This window comes from Carcharhinus amblyrhynchos, chromosome 8 (genome assembly GCF_965287045.1).
Source record: "Carcharhinus amblyrhynchos chromosome 8, sCarAmb.v2.hapA, whole genome shotgun sequence".
NCBI lineage: Eukaryota > Metazoa > Chordata > Chondrichthyes > Carcharhiniformes > Carcharhinidae > Carcharhinus > Carcharhinus amblyrhynchos.
In genome coordinates this window covers 87,964,212-87,983,547 of record NC_137331.1, presented here as the reverse complement: position 1 = coordinate 87,983,547, position 19,336 = coordinate 87,964,212, and the positions used below count along the sequence as shown (strand labels likewise).

General features: G+C 42.3%; 1 protein-coding gene across 1 annotated transcript in view; it reads left to right on the top strand.

Moving 5' to 3' along the window:
• The first annotated feature begins 599 nt into the window (after window positions 1–599).
• The window catches only part of gem (GTP binding protein overexpressed in skeletal muscle), a 32,995-nt gene continuing 14,258 nt past the window's right edge, over window positions 600–19,336 (top strand). Inside the window, exons 1-4 of the mRNA XM_080194415.1 lie at window positions 600–800; window positions 1,465–1,808; window positions 8,335–8,411; window positions 13,507–13,711. Coding sequence (XP_080050541.1) covers window positions 1,487–1,808; window positions 8,335–8,411; window positions 13,507–13,711 — 604 coding nt within the window. The 5' untranslated portion in view covers window positions 600–800; window positions 1,465–1,486. The remainder of the gene's footprint in view (window positions 801–1,464; window positions 1,809–8,334; window positions 8,412–13,506; window positions 13,712–19,336) is intronic.

The window sequence follows — 19,336 nt, the reverse complement described above, 5'->3', positions numbered from 1 at the left end:
TTTGCGCCACAGTTGTGTTCTTTTTATTCGCTTTCGCTCTTCTGTGGGTCTGCAAACCTTTTTGAGAAAGATATTTGGGTTCGGTTTCTGATCATCACAGAACCACTATTACCGAGTTGGGTATAAACCTGACACGGAGGGAGGAAGTGTGAGTCTCGGTGCTGGTGGGGAGGATCCCGATTAAATTGGGGATGAGAAGGAATTTTTTGGTTTGGTGGGACATCATTGATGAAAGGTTGTGACTGTTTTACGCTGCAGCACAGCCCGGAAAGGCTGCACTGTTTGGACCCGGGAAATTGTAGATATTGCAGTCTGATCCTGCACATCGTCAAAAGCATCGCTAAATATATTGTCTTCATTCTACCTCACCACTTTTCTCATTAAAACGAAACTTTTGCTAAAGCTTGTATTTTGAACTTGGGGAAAGTGTTTTGAGGTTAAATTACATCGCGCCTGGACCGTTACTTTCTCAATGCATGTAAGAATCATCTTGCAACTTTCTTTTGTAACGTCCTCACCCTGCAGCTGCTGGAGGGAGGGGGAGGGAGAAGACGAGATTTGTGGTCAGAGTTAAAATCTCCAGGAGCTGTCAGGGGAACTTGGAGTTTTAGTGACATCACGGAAAAGCCCTGCTCTGATCTGATCTGCTTAATATAAACCAGAGGAGAGATCACAGAGAATTACAGCCGGAGCGACAGGCCATCAGAGAGGATTAAACATTAATCAGCACCCTTCCACCCTACCCCAGACATTCTCAACTAAACCAGAACACCGGAGTACACGGGGAGAAAGACTGCAGGGTAAGATACTTCACTCACTGGTTACTGCTCTCAGATAACAATGTATCATAATGTAACAATGTACTGACTGTACTTTAGTTAGATTTTGTTTTAGCATTTTCTAATTAATAAAAGAAATGCACTTGTCAGATCACTTAGGGACTGCGTTTATCAAGTTGAAAATGCTAAATGAAACTTTCTCCTCTGGATGCGAGTTTATACTTTAAAACATTTCACTTAAACAATGTCAAAAAGTTGGTGCAAATTTGCAGAATATTAGCGAATGTGGGGGGATGAAGTTTGAGTTATGGCTCCGCAGTTGCATTCTCTTCATTATTTTTCTTTCAGGGGCAATCTCATTTAGTTTAGTCCAGTGCTGCAATGTGAAGATCAGTTAGTGCCGATAAACCCAAAATGTTAATCCAGTGTATTGACTGAAACAGACTAACGGTGTGTTGGAAAAGTTTGCGGGACAACTTGCATCGGAGAGAGGGAGAGATCTGGGAAGAATCTGTGAATCGTTATTTTTAATATATTTAGCGGAGTCCGGGGTTTATGTTTAATTTTGCTAATGTTGAATTGGTGGTGACTTGTGTCCACGATCCGATTGCTTTTGAATTGTTGGGCATGGACACGGTCATTCCGGTGATCACTCTATTAATACTGCTCTGATCTTTGTCGCCAGTGGCTCCTGTGCAGAGTTGACCATGACTTTAAACGACAGCAGACGGCGCAATAGTTCGACGCTGAGCCCGGTGGCCGCACAGCAGCGCTGGAGCATCCCCGCCGACACCAGGCGGCTGTGGAGAGGGAATGTACATGTGGTGCGATCCAAATCGTGCCTGAGTCCCGGGGAACCCTGCAGAGGGAGCTGGTCCTCAGACTCCTCCGACTCGGTTATCTCCACCGATTCCGGCAACAACCTGTACAGAGTGGTCCTGATCGGAGAAGCCGGAGTTGGGAAGTCCACTTTGACAAGTATATTTGCTGGCTTGCAAAATCATCTGGAGAACTGGGATATTTTAGGGGGTAAGAATTTTCATGCTTTACACCCTCCATTTTCGGCAGAGGAAGAACTTGCATTTATATAGCGCCTTCCTTTTATATAGTTCCTCACGACGCCCCCCACCCCCATAACGTCCCAGATTTCACAGCCCATATTTTGTACTCTTCTAAAGGGGGGGGGGGGGGGCAAAAATCACAGCCAATTTGTGCAAAGTTCCATAAACAGCAATGAGATCACTGGCAGGATTTGTTTTACTGATTCTGATTGAGGAATAAATGATGGGTCAGGACGTGGGGAGAAGTCACTGCTCTTTAACTAGGGGCATGGAACTTTATGCCGAGTTGGGAGGGCAAGCATGGCCTCAGTTTAACTACTTCCACCTTAGCCCAATACTGCTGTAATCCTCACCTCCTGCAGTATTTACTATTCTAATGCTCTTATGTCTTCTGTAACTTCAGCCCCTCCAAAACTCTATTTCCTATATTCCCTCACTATATCCTCACAAACTGAGAATGAGCTGAGAATGCTTCTGATCTCTAAATGTTAAATCCTCAATCTTCATGTTTAAATCCTTCCCCATCTCTGTAATTTCTTTCAGCTTCACAACCATCCTGAACTTTCTGTTCTTTTTGACTTTGGCTTCCTGTGCATCTTCTCTCATGTCAGGCCACCCCTCAGTGCCATCAATTCTCCACCTTTGATGTGGAGATGTCGGCATTGGACTGGGGTAGGTACAGTAAGAAGTCTCACAACACTAGGTTAAAGTCCAACAGGTTTATTTGGTAACACAAGCTTTTGGAGCGCTGTCCCATCATCAATGACAGCGGTAAATAAATTTGTTGGACTTTAACCTGGTTCCCCACCTTTGTTGAACCTCCTTAAAACTCATTTCTTTGGTCAAGCTTTTGGTTACCTCCGAATATTCCCTTTGTTGGGCTTTAGTGTCTCTTTTCTCACTCGTGTCTTTGTGAAGCACTTTTTGCAATATTCTTTTGCAGGAAAGGGGACAACTAAATGCTGTTGCTATACGGCATTTTGATTGGTGTTTTGGATATATTATGTGATTTACTTTTGTATTAGTATGTCAAAGGATTTTACAAAGTAAAGTTAATAACCCTAACCTTTATAAAATTTGTCAGTGATATTACACGTACTCTGTTACCCACTTAACTTTGTATCATCAGAAAACTATGTTGCTCTCAGCCCCTTAATCTACGTGACTAATGTAGATTGTAAATAGCCAAGGCTCAGGTGCTCCGCTGGTTACTGCCCACCACCCTGAAAATATACTGTTAATTCTCTGCTTTCTGTCCATCTATCCATGCTAATATTTTGCCCCTAATCCTGTGAGTTCTATGTTTGTGCAAAAACTTCTTATGTGGCACCATATCAAATATTTTTAGAAAATCCAATCATACTAAGTCGACTGATTCTCCCTTATATACCCTGTTAGTTACATTTTCATAAATGTGTGTTGACTCAGTTGTATCATATTATGATTTTCTAAGAACCTCGTAACTATGTCCTTAATATTTGATCTAGCATTTTGCCCTCTCTTCCTTCTTTATTAAATAACTGGGTTATGTTTGTGACTTGTTCTAGAATCTAATGAATTCTGGAAGATCATAGTGAATGCAAATGCTACCTCTGCAGTTACGCTTTTAAAACCCTTGGATGTAGGTCCTCAGTCTTAGGGGTTTTTGGCACTTAATCCCATTAATCTACAAAGTATTATTTACTGGTTGTGATTTATTTTAACTTCTTCATTCTCATTAGACCTTTGGTTCCCCATTTTGGTTTTGTGACTTCTGTTGCAAAGGGCTTGATTTTTCAGCCCTGTTATTGGCAGGATTGGGGGCAGGTGGGTGCTAAATGTAGTGTTGCCACTCTGCATGCTGGTTCCCCAACTCCATACTACCCTTTTACTTGATACTAAAATGGGGGATGGTGCAGCAGGACTATTCACCTTGTCACAGTGGGGAGCTAATATGGTTCGTTAAAAACCTATCAAATGTTTTTCCAGTTGGCTTCCAGGTGGAGGTGGTGGTCACCAGGAGATTGCTTGGAGATGGCCTCTTCGTGGCAGACCAGGGCCAGTGCTCAGGGCTTCTGCCTGCCTGAATGCAGGAGTGGCCTTGGATGCCACCCTGTAGAGGGGCTTCCCCCAGCACACACTTTCTCCAGATGCCACCCACAACATAACAGCGTCTGCATAAGGCATTTTATTTGTTTAGTTTGAATTTCAGAAAGTGAACGAGGGTTCTCCATCTCTGCCCAAGTAAAAATCACATTGTGTGACTTTTCCAAACGATGTAAATGCTTGACACATGTTTCAGCCTGAAGGGGGATTTCAGAAGCTCACAGGAAACATCCTGCCCAAAATAGTTCTTTCATACTTCCATCGTTACCTTACTTCCCATTATAATTTCACTCGTTTCTGTCTCTAATGGGCCACATTTACTTTTATTAATCTCTTCCTATTTGCATAATTATAGAAATGTTTACAATTTCTTTTCATGCTTACTTTCACTTCTTCCTTTCTCCATATCAATTTCTTAGCCCTCCTTTGCTGAATTCTAAAATCTTTCAAATCCTCAGAATTACTATTTTTTGGCAACATTATAGCCCCTTCTTTTGCCCTCATACTATCTTTCATTTTTCTTGTCAGCCATGGCTGGACCACATTTTTTGTGAAGTTTTTACACCGTAAATGAATGCGCGTTTGTGGCAAATTATGTTTTAATTCTTTAAATTCTACCATTATATATTTTGACATACTTTCTGAGTTGACCTTGGCCAAGAAGTTTGACACCATTCAGGTCAAACCAATCTGCTCATTTGATCAGTCTGCTCGATCGACACCCCATCCACTTGCCTAAACATTCATCTCCACTACCAATGACATGCTATAGGTGCAATATACTGTTTACAGCAAGCACTGAAAGAAATCAACAAAGCTGCTTCTGCAGTCTCTTCATATCACACACCATGCTAACTTAGATATCATTCTTTCATTGTCACTGGGTCAAAATCCTAGAACTCCCTACCTAACAGTATTGTGAAAAATCCATCGCCGTGTGAAGGATTTGCAGCAGTTCAAGAAGAGGTTCCATCACCACTTTCATGAGGACAACTAGGGATGGTCAATAAATGCTGCCTTTAAAAACATATCTGAGAAATAACTCTATTCCTTCTTCCTCTTCAAAACCCCAGTACTTGTACATTTCTTTTTGCAATACCCATGTGTGATCTGAAAAGGAAATTGGACGAGTGTTTGAGGGAAATAAACTTACAGAACTATGGGATGGGGCAAGGAAATGGGACTGTTTGCTTTCTCTATAGAAAGTTGGCATGGACCCGATGGACTGACATTCAATAGCTCGAGCATAATTTGCTGCTAAATACAGAATCAGAACCACAAGCTTGCCTCTTTTTTGGGAGTCTCTTGCAATGCTATGGGCTCAATCTGGGAGATCTGTTTACAGATGTAACTGCATTTTAGCTGCCTTTTTTGCAGTTCACAATGTACGTTTCAACACAATTGAGTGCAAATACAAGTATATCTCAAACACTATATGTGGTAAGGCTTTTAAATGGGCTAGTTGAATAATTCCTTAGGGCATCTTCAGGGGGCTGAGATATTTATTTTGCTCTGTACAGATCAACATTTATATTGTTGTCTTTTTAAATCATAGGCCCCAAAGTCTTAATTTAGCTAATTGTTTGAATCAGTATGTTCAGAGTATGATTTGAAGTAAATTATACAGTTCAACATTTAATATAGCGTGTTTAAAAGTAAATTTTTCTAATGAGAGAGCATCTGTTAGGCTGGAATATTCCAAGTAGCAGATTCTCCTGCGCCAGACGCAGCTCACAAATAGTCGAATTTTCTGATTCCGCCAAAGACTATAGCATGGGGGCCAACTTCAGGCAGACTGGAAGATTCCACCGGCAGGAAGGGCTGGAAAATCCCATCCTTAGTTTCTGTTTCCACCAACCACAATTTATTGCAATTAAAAATTGAATGTAAGCATGCTGGCAGAACATTCCGGAATCCTCCACTAGTTTCACCTGGCTTCTTCAAAGACCCTTAAATGTTGCTTGAGTAATAACAGTACATGTGCATGTATTCAACTTAGTGCAGCTGTCATTGTTGAATAAAATAATTTTCGAAACCATTTTATTTGACAAAGGTGGATTAATTGTGAAGATGTGGGGTATTATCAAGCCTATGCAGATTACTGAAAGAAGTGTAAGCATGATTGCACTGCATGATCTAGCAGAAACAATTTGCAGACTACCTTGAATCATTTAATTGTGCGAAGGAAAGAGGAACAAAGGCAGGTTATTCCCCGCCTAACCTCAGGGCATTAAAGTCGATTGCAGCACAGACAAAGATACTAAACTGGAGTCTTTTTGTGTTTGGTATGACTCAGTCATTAACTGGTTAACCTCAGCAAGCCACTAGAGAAGCATGATGAATAGGTTATTAAAACTTGCTGTAGGAAGTTGACAAAGTGAGGAGCCAAATTAACTTGCAACTTCAAGACATTAAAAATATTCGAGGAATAACACTCTAATCTTTAATAGTAGTTGTTAAAGTATTTGCTTTGACTAATGGGCTAAAATTAAAAAATCTTTCTCATAAACTGTAAACATAATGGGAAAGGGGAATTTCACAGGACTTTGTACTAAATTTGTTTTTCTTATTACGGGATGTGAGTGTCAGTAGCAGGACCACCATTTGGGTCCATCTTTAATTGACTGTAAGATGAAGAAGATTAGTCACGTTCTTGAACAACTGCTAGGGGATTCTCGAACAACAACTAGGGGATTTTCGTAATAACTTCAGTGCTAATGTAAGCTTATTTGTGACACTAATAAATAAACTTTAACTGCAATATATGTGGTGTAGTTACACCCTCAGTGCTGCCAAGTGTTACAGGATTTTGATCCAGTGACATGAAAGAATAGTAATATATTTCCAGGGAAATTTATAACTTGGAAGGGAACTTTCAAATGGTGGTGTTTCCATGTGTACTTTAGGTGGTAAATGTCACAGGTTTGAAAGATTCGATTAAAAGAACCTTGTAGAGTTGCTGCAGTGCATGTTTTAGATGATACATGCTGCTGCCACTGTGTAGAGGTGGTGAGGGAGCAAATTTTTAAGGTGTTGGATGGGATGCCAATCAAGTGGACAAAGGGTGTCAAACTTCTCATTCAGAAGAGCATTTCATCACATACCTGACTTGTGCCTTGTAGTTAGTGGAAATGTTTTCAGGAGTCAGGATGTGAGTTTCTCACCGCAGGATTCCCAGTCTCTGATTTACTCTTGTTTAGCTGATCTGAGTAAGCATCTGGTTAATGGTACCCCCTACGCTGTAGATAGAGGAGATTCAGTCACGGTAATGCTGTTGAATGTCAGGGGAAGAGATAACGGAGAGTTTCCTCCCTGATTTCCACTACTTCAGTTTTGCTCAGGCTCTTGGTGTCACATTGAGTCAAATGCTGCCTTGTTGTCAAGGACAGTCACTCTCACCACTTTAGCTTAATGCTCAATGTTTAGATAAAGGCTGTAGTGATGTGTGGAGCTGGGTAATACTGGTGAGATCCGAACTGAGCACTGATGAACACATTGTTGCTGTGTAGGTGTCACTTCATAACACAGTCAGTGACACCTTCCAGTACATTACTGAAGGGGTGGTAATTGGCCTTGGTTTTTATGGACAGGACAACTGGGCAAATTTCTAAGTTTGTCAGGAAAATGCCACTTTTATAGCTATATTGGCTCAGGACACAGCCAGCTCTGGAGCACAAGTATTTGGTGCTATAGCTGGGATATTGTCAGGATCCATAACCTTAGTACACAGTGTGTAGCACCTTTATGTACCCTGCAACTTTCTATGCTGTACCTTAGTGATGGGTGCTTATTGCTGAACCTGAATGTCAGAAAGAGGGTTTTTCTATTTTATTTCTCAGAAACCCCCTCAAAATATTTTTTTCTAATTATACCATCAGCATTCCATATTTAATGTTTGTTTAAATATAAATTATTTTTAAAAAATGTTGGGACCCTCAATGTCCTTCCAAATGTGATCCCATTTAAAATTCTCAAGTACTGCAGATATCCGTTGAAAGCTTTCCACCAACTGCAACAATTTAGCACCTTTACAACAGTAAAGAAACCAAGACCCTTCACAGAAAGGCTGCCAGATAAATTTGATGCCCAGTCACGTAAGGGATATTGCAACAGTTGCCAAAAGCTTAGTCTGGAAGGTAGGTTTTAAGTAGTGATTTAAAAGACAGAGAGGTGGAGAGGCAGAGAGGTTTATGGAGGGAATCCCACTAATAAATAATCAAGTGAAGGCGCAGCGACTAATAGAGAACTGACAAGAATTAGGAATACACAAAAGACCAAAACTGGAGGAGCAGAATTCTAGCTGTTTTATCATTCTCATAAATCCTATCTCAGTAGCTACCTATATGGATTAAATTGCTGAATTTCTGTGATGTGTTCATTTATAAATATCTGTTCCCTCATTTTTACAGAAGACACATACGAGCGAACGATCACTGTTGATGGAGAGGGAGCTACCCTTATTGTGATGGATACATGGGATAATAAGGTAGTGCAACAATTTCTTATGGGAATGAAAGTATCTATGTTGGCCATGCAGTATATAGTGGCGGACGTTCCTTATTGTCTGGAAGAATAATATTGGTCCTTTAGCTGCATTTAATACCGCTTGGAGCTCCATGGATGCCACAAGTCACTGTCAAAATCAAAACTTTCACCTAATCTTATCAACGCTGTCAACATTACACAACCGCTACACCTGGGAAAAAATAATTAGCTATGTAAAATATGTTGAATTGCTGCAAGATCTTGCAAGTTATGTGGATTGGCCATGCTAAATTGGCCCTCAGTGTCAGGGAAATTAGCAGGATAAATTCATGGGGTTATGGGATAGGGGCTGAGTGGGATTGTTATCAGTGCAGGCTTGATGGGCTAAATGGCCTCCTTCTGCACAGTAGGGATTCTATGAAATGTAAATAAACGCAAACATTAGGTGTTTCACATATGGCAGTAATGTTCTGTTCTGCTTAATTATAATAGAAGATTCCCATCTAACTAAACCAATAATTGAATGAAGCAAATTGTAAACTTTTCCAAAAAGATATTGATAAGACTGTGGCAAATAACTTTCAAAAATGCGTGAAGTATTTGATATGTTTGAGGAATTTCTGATTAGCTGCCTCCTTAACTGCTGATGACAGCAATGGTGTGGAGTTGCTGGCACTTGACTGGGCTAGGCACAGTAAGAAGTCTCACAACATCAGGTTAAAGTCTAACAGGTTTATTTGGTAGCAGAAGCTTTCGGAGCATTGCCCCTTCATCAGGTGAGCAAAGAATTTGGTTCACAACCAGGGCATATATAGACACAAACTCAATTACAAGATAATGGTTGGAATGCGAGTCTTAACAGGTAATCAAATCTTTATAGGTACAGACAATGTGGGTGGAGAGAGGGTTAAGCACAGGTTAAAGAGGTGTAAATTGTCTCCAGCCAGGACAGTTAAGTGAGATTTTGCAAGCCCAGATAAGCCTGGGGGGTTACAGATAGTGTGACATGAACCCCAGATCCCTGTTGAGGCCGTCCTCATGTGTGCAGAACTTGGCTATCAGTTTCTGCTCAGCGATTCTGCGTTGTCATGTGCCATGAAGGTCACCTTGGAGAACGCTTACCCGAAGATCAGAGGCTAAATAGAACCATAGAATACTACAGCACAGAAACAGGTCTTTTGGCCATTCTTGGCTGTGCCAAACCATTTTTCTGCCTAGTCCCACTGACCTGCACCTGGACCATATCCCTCCACACTCCTCTCATCCATGTACCTGTCCAAGTTTTTCTTAAATGTTGAAAGTGAGCCCACATTTACCACTTCATCTGGCAGCTCATTCCACACTCCCATCACTTTCTGTGTGAAGAACCCCCCTAATATTTCCTTTAAACATTTCCCCCTTCACCCTTAACCCATGTCCTCTAGATTTTTTTTCCCCTAGCCTCAGTGGAAAAAGCCTGCTTGCATTCACTCTATACCCATCATAATTTTATACACCTCTATCAAATCTCCCTCATTCTTCTACACTCCAGGGAATAAAGTCCTAACCTATTCAACCTTTCTCTGTAACTCAGTTTCTCATCCTTGTAAACCTTCTCTGCACTCTTTCAACCTTATTAATATCCTTCCTGTAATTAGGTGACCAAAACTGCACACAATGCTCTAAATTCGGCCTCACCAATATCTTATAAAACCTCACCGTAATATTCCAATTCTTAAACTCAATACTTAGATTTATAAAGGCCAATGTTCCAAAAGCACTCTTTACAACCCTATCTACCTGTGACACCACTTTTAGGAAATTATGTGTCTATTCCCAGATCCCTCTGTTCTACTACACTCTTCAGTGTCCTACCATTTACCATGTATGTTCTATCTTGGTTTGTCCTTCTAAAGTGCAATATCTCACACTTGTCTGCATTAAACTCCATCTGCCATTTTTCAGCCCATTTTTCTATCTGACCCAAATCCCTCTGCAAGCTTTGAAAACCTTCCTCACTGTCCACTACACCTCCAATTTTTGTATCATTAGCAAATTTGCTGATCCAATTTACCACATTATCATCCAGATCATTGATACAGATGACAAACAACAATGGACCCAACACCGATCCCTGTGGCACACCACTAGTCACAGACCTCCACTCAGAGAAGCAATCCTCCACTACCACTGGCTGACTTCTTCCATTGAGTCAATGTCTATCTCCCATTTACTATCTCTCCATGTATACCCAGGGATTGAACCTTCCTAACCAAGCTCCCGTCCGGGACCTTGTCAAAGGCCTTACTGAAGTCCATGTAGACAACATCCACAGCCTTCCCTTCATTCACTTTCCTAGTAAACTCCTTGAAAAACTCTAATAGATTGGTTAAACATGACTTACCACTCACAAAGCCATGTTGACTCTCCCTAATAAGTCCCTGTCTATCCAAGTATTTGTAGATCCTATCTCTTCGTACTCCTTCCTATAATTTACCTATTACTGACGTCCTAAATGTCCTTGACTGCTGAAGTGTTCCCCGACAGGACTGCTGGTGATTGTCGACCGGTGTCCGTTCATCCATTGTAGCATCTGCACGGTCTCGCCAATGTACCATGTCTCGGGACATCCTTCCCTGCAAGGTATCAGGTAGACAATGTTGGCTGAATCACAAGAGTATATATCGTGTACCTGGTGGATGGTGTCCTCCAGGCATTGATGTCGATGATCTGGCACGCCTTGCAGAGCTTACGTGGTAGGGTTGTGTGGTGTCGAGCTCACTGTTCTCCTGAAGGCAGGGTAGTTGCTGCGTACAGTGGTCTGTCTGAGGTGCACGGTTGTTTGAAGGCAAGAAGTCGGGGTGTAGGGATGGCCTTGGCAAGATGGTCATCTTTGTTGATGACACTTTGAAGACTCTGGAGAAGATATCGTAGATTCTCCCTCCTGGGAAGTACTGGAAGATGAAGGGTACTCTGTCTGCCGTATCCTGTGTTTGTCTTCTGAGTGCTCAACTCATCAATCGACAGTTCCGACACGCCACAGTGAAAAACTGCACTGACCTCCTCAGAAGACAAACATGGGACGTGAGAATGAACACTGCTCAACAATCACCAGGCAGGAGTTTTCCCTTCCTGTCAGAGAACACTTCAGCAGTCAAGGGCATTCAGCCATGAGGATGGCTTTAACCGGGATCTTGGGTTCATGTCACACTATCGAAAACCCCCACGACTTGCCTGGCTGGAGACAATTCATACCTCTTTAACCTGTGCTTAACCCTCTCTCCATTTGCATTGTCTGTATCTGTTAAGACTTGATTACCTGTTCAGACTCACATTCCATCCATTATCTTGTAATTGAGTTTGTGTCTATATATTGTCCTGTTTAGCCTTTAGCCTTGGAGGGAGTGCAGAGGAGGTTTACTAGGCTGATGCTGGAGTTGAGGGGGTTGAGCTATGAGGAGAGGCTGAGTAGATTAGGCTTGTACTCGTTAGAGTTTAGAAGAATGAGGGGAGATCTCATTGAGATGTATAAGATGATGAATGGGATGGATAGGATAGAGGTGGAGAGGCTCTTCCTGCTCAGAAAGGATAGTAGGACTAGGGGGCATAGCCTCAAGATAAAGGGGGGGCGGTTTAGAACGGAGTTGAGGAGGAACTTCTTCACTCAAAGGGTGGTGAATCTCTGGAATTCTCTGCCCGTTGAAGTGGTGGAGGCTGCCTCGCTAAATATTTTTAAGACGTGGGTTGATGGGTTTTTGATGAGAGAGGGGATTAAGGGTTATGGGGAGAGGGCGGGAAAGTGGAACTGAGCAGCGACAGATCAGCCATGATCTTATTGAATGGCGGGGCAGGCTCGAAGGGCTAGTTGGCCTACTCCTGCTCCTATTTCTTATGTTCTTATGAAACAAATCCTGCACTTGCCTGATGAAGGAGCGGCACTCCGAAAGCTCGTGCTACCAAATAACCTGTTGGACTTTAACCTGGTGTTGTGAGGAACTACTTACGATGACAGCAATATACCATATACAGCTACTGCAGTGCAACAGTTTTTAATTGTATTTTTATAGATAATTACTGCTGAAAACACAGTTTGGTCATGGTTTTTTAAAATATGGGATGTGGGTGTTTCTGGCTGGGTCAGCATTTATTTCTCATCCCAAGTTGCAACTACCCTTAACTACCCTTAAAGGGGTAGTTAAGAGACAACCACATTGCTGTGGGTCTGGAGTTACATGTAGATTTCCTTCCCTAAAGGACATCAGTGAACCAGATGGGTTTTTATGACAATGGTTTCATGGTTATGGTTGGATTTTTAATTCCATTTCTTTTATTGAATTCAAATTTCATTATCTGCTGTGGTGGGATTTGAATCCAGGTCCCCAAAGTATTACCATGGGCTTCTGGATTACTGGTCCAGTGATGATACCACTAGACCACTGCCTTCCCTTAAAGCCAGTATTAATTTGAAGTTAATGACGGTGAGGTTGCAGTGTGTAGAAAATGATCCAGGAGAGCAGTATGAGAAGAAAATCAAGCAGGAAAGGGTTAATTATATAGTCAATACGCCACTTCATTTTATGGGGACTGTGCCAGGAAATGTTAAACCGAACAATGGAACAATTGAATTGAGTAAATACTACCAGCTGCAGTTTCTGTTCAGTTGAGTTTCTTTGAAGGACTGGTTGCTCTGACAAACTGCATCTAAACAGCTTGTAAACTGTAAAATGTTTTTCTGTCGATTGTTGGATCCGATGCTTGTGGTGATTCCAGAAATAAGGGTGGTTAGACTGCTGCCTGCAATGCCAGGGACCTGGATTCAATTCCTGGCTTGGGTCACTGTTTGTGCGAAGTTTGCATGTTCTACCCGTACTACGTGGGATTCCTCTGGGCGCTCCGGTTTCCTACCACAGTCCGAAAGACGTGTTAGTTAAGTGCATTGGTATATTAAATTCTCCTTCAGTGTACCCAAACAGGCGCCAGCCGGAGTGTGGTGCCTAGGGGATTTTCACAGTAACTTCATTGCATGGTTAATGTAAGCCTACTTGTGACACTAATAAATAAACATTAAAAATAGAAAATATGCTGACATTTTACTGTCCTCTTTTGTCTATTGGTAGGATGAAGATAAGTGGACCCAGGATCACTGTATGCTGATAGGCGATGCATATCTCATTGTCTACTCCATCACTGACAGAGCAAGCTTTGAGAAAGCTTCAGAGCTTCGCATCCAGCTCCGGAGGACACGGCAGGCTGAGGATATTCCAATTATATTAGTTGGGAATAAATGTGATCTTGTGCGTTGTCGAGAGGTATCTGTGGCAGGTACATTTTCTGTTTTACTCAGTAATCTAAACTGGGATTGAATATGTTGAGTTTTGACTTTGAGAGGACAACGGTTTCATTTGACTCTGATGAGGTCAGTGGTATAAATGGATGCTTAGGCTGGGCTCAGATTCAGGCTCGGATCCCTTAAGTTCTTTGTGGGTACTATAGTATAATGGTAATGCTACTGGGCCAGCGATTCAGTGGGCTGGACTAATACCATCGTGGTTGCTGGGGGAATTGAAATTTAATTAATTAATATTGTGAAATAAAAAGCTAGTATCAATAAATGAAGCTTGTTGTAAAAGCCCTCAGTAATGACCTCAATGAGGCCCTATTAGGTTGGCCTCTTGGAACATGAGATAACGATTGCCTGCCCAATCATGGAATCGCATCTCCAAGATGCCAAACACATGGGCTGCGCTGAGGTCATTACACCCTCCTGATAGGACACCTGCGGTCCCGATCCAGTCCTGTCTACATGTGACTCCAAACCCACAACAATATGGTTGATTCTTTATTGCCCTCTGAAATAGCATAGAAAGCAATTTGTATCAGGTTACTATAGAGAAGTGGAATAAGAATAAAACTTGACAGCGCTTGCAAATGAGATCAAGCACTGGAGGGGTTGCAATGCCTGCTCCTATCAGTTTGGATCATGTAGATCAAGGCCAAGACAGGAAAAGGCTTGCCTGTCTTGTCACCTTGGATCTGTAATGTCTCAGTGGTTGAGACTTTGAATTGGATTTTGATTGGATATAGCAGGAAAAAAACTGGGTGGGGTACTCAGCATTAGTCCAGACATCAGACACAACAAAGGCACAAAAGGCCCAGTCGAAACTGTTAATTCCTCCTCATTAACATCTCGGGACTTGTGCCAAAATTGGGAGAGCTTTCCCACAGACTAGTCAAGCACAAGCTAATGTAGTCATACTCACCAATTCATACCTTATAGCCAATGTCTCAGTCTCCTCCATCACCATCTAAGGATATGTACTGTTTCATTGGCAGGATAGACTCTGTACACTAGTGGGACACTGTCAGGAGGGACTGGCCCTAGGAGTTCTCAACATAGACTCGAGAACCCATACTTTTTCATGGCATCAGTCAAACCTTTGCAAAGATAACTGCTATTAATTGCCATTTCAGCCCTCCCTCAGCTGATGAATTACTACTCCTCCATGTTACACCACTTGGAAGAAGCACTGAGGGTGGCAAGGACACAAAATTTATTCTGGGTTTGGGGATTTCAATGTCAATCACCAAGAAAGACTAGGAAGAACTGTACAGGCTGCGTTCTGAAGGACATATTTGGTATAGTCTGGGCCTGTGGTAGGTGGTGAGGTAAACAACCAAGGAGAAAATACTTAACTGTGTCCTCACCAATCTACCTGGTGCATATGTGTCTGTGCATGACAATATTGGTGGGAGAAGCAACCTCACAATCCTTCTGGAGACTGGGGACACCTCACACTGAGGACATCTTCCATCATTATATGTGGCAGTGCTGCTGTTGAACCTCTACACCGTGTTTGTTGACCTGGTGAAGGCCATTGAAAAGTCAACTATGAGGACCTTCGGAAGATAATGGAGAAATTAGGTTGCTCTGAGAAACTCATCACAATAGTGCAATGATTCCACGACAGCATGTTTATGCTTGATGGTGACTCTTCTGATCCATTTCCAGTCACCAATGGGGTTAAACAGGGTTGCATACTAGCACATCTTCAGCAATGTTTTTTTCTGCCATGTTTTTTGATGCTTTCCATGACCATGATCCTGGCATTGAAATGACATATCACTTGGATGAGAAGCTGCTTGATCTGAGATGACTCCAGGCAAAGGTCAAGATGTCCAAGGATAAATTTGCAATTTCCTGTTTGCTAATGACTGTGCACTAGCTGCCATTTCAGAGTTGTAATGCAATGTAGTATGGGCTTGTTCTCCAATGAATGTGACAAATTTGGCACTATAAAGAAAACTGAAGTAACATACCAATCTACTGCATGTAGGGCTTATCTTGAGCCCAAGGTTTCAGTTCATGACGAGAACCTGTCAACAGTGGATAAGTTCACTTATCTCAGCAGCTCTCTCTTTTTCTTCCTCTCTCTCTCTCTGTCTCGAGCTGTTTATTCTGACAAGACATATGCAAGAATTGTCAAAGCATTCAGCAGGCTTTGAACATCAGCCTGGGAATGAAGACTAGTAAGTCTGCCTGCTAAGAATCTTACTGAGTAATATTCCTGCTCTCTCTGCACCTCGCATGTGAAACATAGACTGTGTATCAGTGTCATGTCAAGAAGCGAAATCACTTCCACTTGAGCTGCATTCAGAAGCTTCTAAAAATCAGGTAGCAGGGCAAAGTACCAGACACTGAGATGCTCACCTGAGCTGGCATGCCAAGCACCCACACAATAATGAGATGGTCACAACTAAGTTCATAGGAACCAGGAGCAGGATTATACAATTTAGCCCCTTGAACCAGCTCTGCTGTTTAATACGATCATAGCTGATCTCACCTCAGCCTCGACTCCACTTTCCTGCCCGTTCTCCACAGCCCTTCAATTACTAATTAAAAATATGTCCACTTCTTCCTAAATGTACTCAATGTCCCAGCATCCATCATGCTCTGGGACAGTGAATTCCACAGACTTGTGATCCTTTGAGAGAAGGAATTTCTCCTCATCTCTGTTATAAATCTGTCACCCCTTATCCTAAAACTGTGACTTCTTGGTCTAGGTTGCTCTACAAAAGGAAATGCCCTCTCGACATCTACAGTGTTCAACCCTCTTATCATTTTGTACACCTCAATTAGACCATTTGGGCTGCTCACGTAGCCAGAATGCATGATGCTTGCTTACTGAAATGAATCTTCTTTGGCGAGCATGAGTTTGGGGTGAACTTTCGTGGTGGACAAAAGAAGTGCTACAATGACACTGACGGCTTCACTTGGACGTTTTGAAGCTCACCAAGGATTGCCACAGCTGATGTAACCAATTAAAGAATGGTGCTGCCTCCTTCAAAGGCATATCAGAGGCAGAGAGAAAACACAAGGAGAGAAAACCCAGAGCTAGGAACTTGTGCAATACTCACTCTTCTGCGGTATCCCAACCTATTTCCAGTGGAATCTTCCGGGTGCAGATTGCTTTAACAGTCATGTACGTACCCAAAGGAACCCTCCAAGACATCCCAGATGTCTTTGGAGTGGCACGGTGGCACAGTGGTTAGCACTGCTGTCTTATGGACCCAGGTTCAATTCCGGCCTCGGGTCACTGTTTGCACATTCTCCCGTGGATTTCCTGCATGGATTTCCTCCGGGTGCTCTGGTTTCCTTCCACAGTCCAAAGAAATGCAGATTAAGTGGATTGACCATGCCAAATTGATACTGGTGTTGGGGTGTTAGTGGGATAAGTATGTGGGGTTACGAGAATAATGCCTGAGTGGGATTTTGGTCGGTGCAGACTCGATGGAATTCCATGATTCTATGTCGAATATGGTCATCTTTGCTTTGAAGGGCAAACTTCAATAGATCCAGAACAGATCCAATAGTTCAAATCAAATTCCATGCTGGAAATATGACAGTAGACAATTAGCCGCTAACTGAGGAGGAGGCTCCACAACTTTCCCCATCCTCAAATGTTGGCAGATCCTAGCAAGTGAGTGCAAAAGACAAGTTTGAAGCATCTGCAGTCATTATCAGCTAGAAATACAAAGCCAGTGACTTGTTTCATCCTCCTTGTGAGGTCCCCAAGATCACAGATGATATCTGCTTTCACTCCACCTGATATCAAGAAATGGCTGAAGATATTGGATAGAACAAAGACACTGACAGTATCTTATCTCCTTAACAAAGTGATTCAGTATAGCTGCAACACTGACATCTACCTGAAAATGTGGAAGATTGTTCAGATGTGTCCTTTCCACAAAAAGGAGGGCAAGTCTAATCCAGCCAATTATTACCTTATCAGAGAGTACTCTTAATCTTCAGCAAAATGATAGAAGGGGTCATCACAATGTTCTGAAGCAGCACAGACTCAGCAATGACCTGCTCATCAATGCTCAGTTTGGACGCTGCTGGGGCTACTAGGCTCCAGACCTTATTAAAGCCTTGGTCCAAAGGAAGAAAGATCCAGCAGTCAGATGTGAGCTGAGAGTGACTTCCTTTACTTCAAGGCAGCATTTGACCCAAGTCTGGCATCAAAGAGCCCTGGTGAAATTGAAGTCAGCGGGAATCAGGAAAAAAAAGATCTTTCCCTTTTGGAGTGAGAAAGGAAGGTAATTGTGGTTGTTGGAAGCCAATCATCCCAGTCCCAGTACATCACTGCAGGCTAGTGTCCTGTGCCCAACTACCGTCAACTGCTTTGTCAATAATCTTCCCTCAGTCATAAGATTAGATGTTAAAATATTTGCTGATGATTGCACAGTGTTCAGTACCATGTGCAACTTTTCAGACACTGAAACAGTTGGTGTCTATACATAGCAAGACCCATCAGGCTTGTAATAAGTTGCTAGTGGCGCGTACTATTCCACCACAGAAGATCCAGCCAATGACTGTTTCCAACAAGAAATAATTGAGCCATCTCCCCATGACATTCAATGTCATTCCATTGTCAGCTGTCCCACTATAAGTATCCAGTGGGTTACACTAACCAGAAGCTTAATCAGAAATGCCATATAAATTCAAGAGGAGGTCAGAGGCTGGGAATTTTATGACATGCCTCACCTCCTGACTCCCCAAAAGCTACATCTGCAAGGCACAAGTCAGGATTGAGATGAAATACGCTGCACTTGCTGGATGAATGCAGACCCAATAACAACACTGAAAAAGCTCAACATCATCCAAGACAAAACAGCCTGTTTGGTTGGTTCCCCATTCAACAATTTAAGCATACATTTCCTACACCATCCATCAATAGCGGCTTCCAGACCCCTAACCTGATGTATCTTTAATGCGAACACCCCTGTGGCTATCTTATGGTGACTCCACATTTGCAATGATAGTAGCTAACATGATTCCAAAGCTGTGGAGTCAAGCAAGAATGTGGCAATTCAGAAGCTAAGCAGAGATAGCCTTAAGGGCTTCAGGCCAACCTCCCTGCTATGCCACAGCTGGAGCCTGTTCAAGAAACTCATCCCGATTGCTTAGCCCTCTTTGTGGATATATGTCTCGTTCCTCAACACGCAGGTTTCAGGCAAGTGAAATCCTGCACAAGCCAACTTCTAATTCTCAGTCAATTCATTAAGGATGGAGACAAGACAGGACTCATAATAAGCACAGCCTTCATGGATTTGTTTGCTGCACATGACATGGTCAATCATCCATCCGATCCTTGCACAGAAATAGTACCATACAGCAACGCACTAGTCAACAGACAGAAAACAGTTTCTTTACTGACCAAAATGGGAAGAAAAGCAGACAGAAAAATGTCCTATCTCAAGATGGTGTTCTCACACTCTTGCTATTCAATATTTATACCAACGGCCAAACCCATTAATCCACATGCCAGAGGTTTTCTCTACACTGATGACCTTTGCTTAATTTCTGAAGACAAGAGTTCATTAAAGCTGAACTAGCCAATGACAATGCAATTACTCAATCTCCATGCCAACCCTGAAAAGACACAG